This window comes from Orycteropus afer, unplaced genomic scaffold (genome assembly GCF_000298275.1).
Source record: "Orycteropus afer afer isolate SDZICR_OR568_19922 unplaced genomic scaffold, OryAfe1.0 scaffold00010, whole genome shotgun sequence".
Lineage (NCBI taxonomy): Eukaryota > Metazoa > Chordata > Mammalia > Tubulidentata > Orycteropodidae > Orycteropus > Orycteropus afer.
The window spans coordinates 21,200,577-21,205,220 of NW_006921597.1; the positions used below are offsets into that span (position 1 = coordinate 21,200,577).

General features: G+C 43.3%; 1 protein-coding gene across 1 annotated transcript in view; it reads right to left on the reverse strand.

Annotated features, from left to right (window-relative positions):
* FAM102B (family with sequence similarity 102 member B) overlaps positions 1-4,528 on the reverse strand; it is a 94,004-nt gene extending 89,476 nt beyond the window's left edge. The window contains exon 1 of the mRNA XM_007949913.2: positions 4,389-4,528. Within this exon, the coding sequence (XP_007948104.1) occupies positions 4,389-4,528 (140 nt within the window). The remainder of the gene's footprint in view (positions 1-4,388) is intronic.
* Positions 4,529-4,644: the final 116 nt, after the last annotated feature.

The window sequence follows — 4,644 nt, forward strand, 5'->3', positions numbered from 1 at the left end:
AGGGACCATTCCCTGGAGAAGGATGTCATGCTTGGTAGGGTGAAGGGTCGACGAAAGAGGGGGAGGCCTTCAAAGAGATGGATTGATACGGTGGCTGCAATGATGGGCTCAAGTATAGCAGGGATTGTGGAGCTGGTGCCGGATTTGGGCAGTGTTTCATTCTGCTGTGCATGGGGTCACTATGAGTCGGAAACGACTCGACGGCACTTAACAAAACAACAACAACATGTACCCCTAATGCTTTTTTCTAAGAAAATGAGTATTATTTTACCTAGGTTTACACACTGGGGGTCCCTAAGATCACTCTTGGGTTCAGTGACTCACTAGGAGGACTCACAGAACTCAGCATACAGTAGTATTCACGGTTAAGATTTATTACAGCAAAAGGATACTAAGCATAATCAGATCTGTCCTGGAAGAAGTGCAGCCAGAATGCTCCTTGGAAGTGAGAATGGCCAGACTTCATCTCGCCTACTTTGGTTGTGCTGTCAGAAGGGGCCATTCCCTGGAGAAGGATATCATGCTTGGTAAATGGAGGGTCAGGAAAAAAGGAGAAGACCCTCAACGAGATGGACTGACACAGTGGCTGCAATGATGGGCTCAGGTATAGCATGGATTGCGAAGAAAAAAAGGTGCATGAAGCAAAGAGCAAGGAAACCAGGCACAAGCTTCCAATGGTCCTTTCTCAGAAATGTCACAAGACACCTGGAATTTTTCCAGCAGCAAACAGCAACATGTGTGAAGTGCTGTTTACCAAGGAAGTGCATTAGAGACTCAGTGCTCAAGGTATTTATTGCAGGCTGCTCATGTAGGTACCTTCTACCTAGCATGGATCAATTTTCCATACTCCCAGAAGGAAAGCAAGTATAAACTATACCGTTCAAACAGTCTAAACCTGGTGAGACACTCTAAATCATTTAAGGAAAGTCCGTTATTATTATATTATTATTAATATATCATTATATTAATGTAGGAAACTGTTTACCATTTAAGTTCTCAGGTGCTGGTGAATAAGCAACCTTGTAATCAGTCCAGAAAGTACAGAAGTTTTGGGCCTGCTATCTTAACTCTTTCCTGCATAGTTCATTTCACATGTTTATGGGAGGAAAGTAACAATTTATAAGGGGCATATGAAGTGATCTTTTAAAATTAGAATCTAGCATTTAACTAGAGATGCATTGGCACCCACTAATTAGAGATACGTAATTTCAAAACAATTAATCTTTAGGTACTTCATGTTTGTTGGTTTGTTTCCTTGTAAAATATGTTAGTCTTAAGGAGAAAAATAAGGAGTCTTGGTAGCACAATGGTTATGTAGTTGTCTGTTAACAGAAAGGCTGGCAATTTGAAATCACGCAGTGGCTCTGTGGGAGAAAGACCTGGTGACCTGCTTCTGTAAAGATCACAGCCAAGAAAACCCTATGGGGTAATTCTACACTGTCTCATGGGGTTGCTGTGAGTTGGAACCAATTCAACAGGACCCAACAAAAGCAACAAGGAGAAATATAAGGCATTATTCTCAAATCAACACGTTTGTAGTAGTTGCTTTTGTTGCTGTTAGGTGCCATTGAGTTGGCTCTGACTCACAGAGACCCTATGTACAACAGAACAAAACATTGCCTGGTCCTATGGCAGCCTCACAATCCATGCCATACCTGAGCCCATCATTGCAGTCACTGTCAATCCATCTCATTGAGGGCCTTACCCTCTTTCGTCAACCCTCCACTTTACAAAGCATGATATCCTTCTCCAGGGAATGGTCCCTTCTGACAACATGACCAAAGTCGGTGAAATGAAGACCGGCCATTCTCACTTCCAAGGAGCATTCTGGCTACACTTCTTCCAGGAGAGATCTGTTAGCTCCTCTAGCAGTCCATGGTACTTTTAGTATCCTTAGCCAACACTACAACTCAAAAGCATCAACTCTTCTTTGGTCTTCCTTATTCATTGCCCAGCTTTCATATGCATATGAGATTACTATGAAAATAACCATGGCTCGGTTTAAGTGCACCTTAGTCTTCAAAGAGACATCTTCACTCTTCAGCACTTTAAAGAGGTCTTTTGCAGCAGATTTACCCAAGTGCAATGCACTGTCTGGTTTCTTGACTGCTGCTTCTATTGGTTTTGATGGTGAAACCAAAATTAATATAAAATCTAAAGGAAATGGACCTTCCTGGACAAGCTGTCTCCTTTTTAAATGTCAACTGAGCGCCAAAGCACTGTGCGAGGTATTTTAGGTACGTTATCTTACTAAATCCTCACAGTAACCCCCATGTGTGTGACTACCTCTATTTTACAAATGGAATCTTTGAGAGGTTAAGTAACTCAGGATTACCATGGTAGAACTGAGATTCAAACTCACACCCACCTAATTCCAAACCTTTGTTTTACCAACCTACCTCCTAGCTTCAAAGGCACGGGCTCCTTATAAAGATCATTTCCCTACAAACTATACGGATTTTTGTTTGTTGGTTTATACACTTTGATTAAAGTCAGATTTTAGATGGAAGAGAAGAGTGTTAAGTTTAACCTAGGATAGTCTGCTTTTTCCTCGCAGTTATTCCAAAGTACAAATCAAATTATGTCCCTCACTTGCTAAAACCATTAGGAAGCTGCTACCCGTTTGTAAACTCTTTAGCCCTGCACACAATTTTATCCTCTATCTGGCATCACTCTGTTTGAAGTTAGAAAAACCAGTATTAGAATCTCAGCATTGCACTTACCAGATGTGGGGACCTTGGGAAAGTTTAGTCGTGCTCTCTGAGCCTCTGTTTACTCATCATCAAATGGGGACTCCTACCTTATAGGCTTGCTGTGGCAATTAAATAAGATAGTATATTTAGAAGATATAGTCTTTGTATGTTTGCTGGAGAAATGATTGCTTGTGACGGAATAAATGCCTTGTGAAACACAACCCAAACCAATATTCTGAGGTAGAGGTAAAGGAGTTAGTAGGACAGTGCCCTGACCACCAGGTCTCCATTGGCCCAGAAACCAGATCTAACTTTTGGAAATGGGGGCTAGGATCCTGCTGCAAGTCTAGGTATCACACCTACAAGACATCCACAAATTGGCTTTTCATCATTTTAAAAGCTGTGCAATATTTGTTTCACCATTCTAGATCACAGTCTGTGCTAAAATCAAAAACAGGTAATTAATAAGCTGAATATACATGTCTTTATCATCACAGTTTAATTTTAGAAAACTATCCTTGGTGGACCATTTTAAAATTTTGAGAATCAATAGTGTTCGTACATCTTTTGATTTGGCCAACAAGACATTTGCATTTTCTGGCCTCCACAGGCTTCACTTTGCCATAGCAGCCAATTTCTGGCTCCAATTTTGCAACCTACTGACATATTATTCCCTTTATTTTATTAATAGGGATAACAGACAAAAGGGAAATCATAATATTTTTAGGATGAAAAATAAAGTCTATGACCAGTAAATTTAGGCACAATAAACAGTAACTATTTAATTCTCCCTGATCTCAGGAACTCAAAGGTCCATTTTCCAAAATTCCTTAAAAGTTTTCTATTTTCTTAAGAACACTTACCTAAAGGTAAATCTGTCAACCCATAAGTAGCTCTGAAACTACTCAAGAAACACTGCCACACCTTCATCATTCATTCTGTAACCTGGGACTCTCCCTCGGAGTGCCTACTAGCCATGGGCGCTCATGTCAAAAAAAAAAAAAAAAAAGGCAGGGGCTGGGCTCCGTTTCTGGTGAGGTCCTCCACAATGACAGCCACTAATGGCCACTTGAGTATGTGCAATTCAATAAGTGAACAGCAGAACTGGAGACGCAGCTAGAAGATAAGACACAGACTGCTGCCCCTTCTGCCAAGGAACACCCCCCAAATGGAGACTGACCAGGGCTACCCTAGCCTCATCCTGAGCACTGGAGGCCCTGAAAAACCTACAAGGGTGAAGGAGTTATGCTAAGCACAGGTTTGGAGTGGGTGCTCCTGGTACTCGAGCGGTTTGGGGGTTATTTTTGTTTTTGACTTAACAACAGCTCAAGTTCCACTTTGCATTTCACTAATAAATACGGAAACGACTTAAGAGAAACCAGAAGCATCCTCTGCCTTCTGGCCATCGCTGTCATTCCTAGATAATTTAGGAGGAAAGAGCAAATACCAGGAACCATCTGGAATCAGAAGCGCAGGCGCCAAGCCCAGACTAGTTGGACCCATTTGCGAAGCACTTTGTAGAGATCAATAAATTCCTGGCTAATTTCAGACTGCCGCTGCAGAAAGCAAAGCTCAACACTGGCCGCCCTCTCGAAACAAATGGGCCAAGGAAAGAGCTGTTGCCATCAAACAAGCCCCTCCGGGCAGGCTAAGGCACAGGCGGCTCCAGAGAAGCGGGCGCGAAGGGCGCGTTACCTGGATGACTCCGCGGTGAAACTGCCGCCGTCCAGCAGCCGCATCTTGCAGAAAAGGACCCCATTGACGAAGGGCACCGAAGAGAGCTCCTCGAGCTCGAAGTCCACTTTAAACTTAAACTTCTTTTTCTTCATCATCATGAGAGCCAGACGCCGGCGAGTAGGGTGCGGGGGCGGCCCCAGGGAGCTGGCAGGCGGTCGCCACCGCCTCAGCTCCGCGGAGCCCCGGGTCCGCCCAGCCACATGGCTGGGGCCGC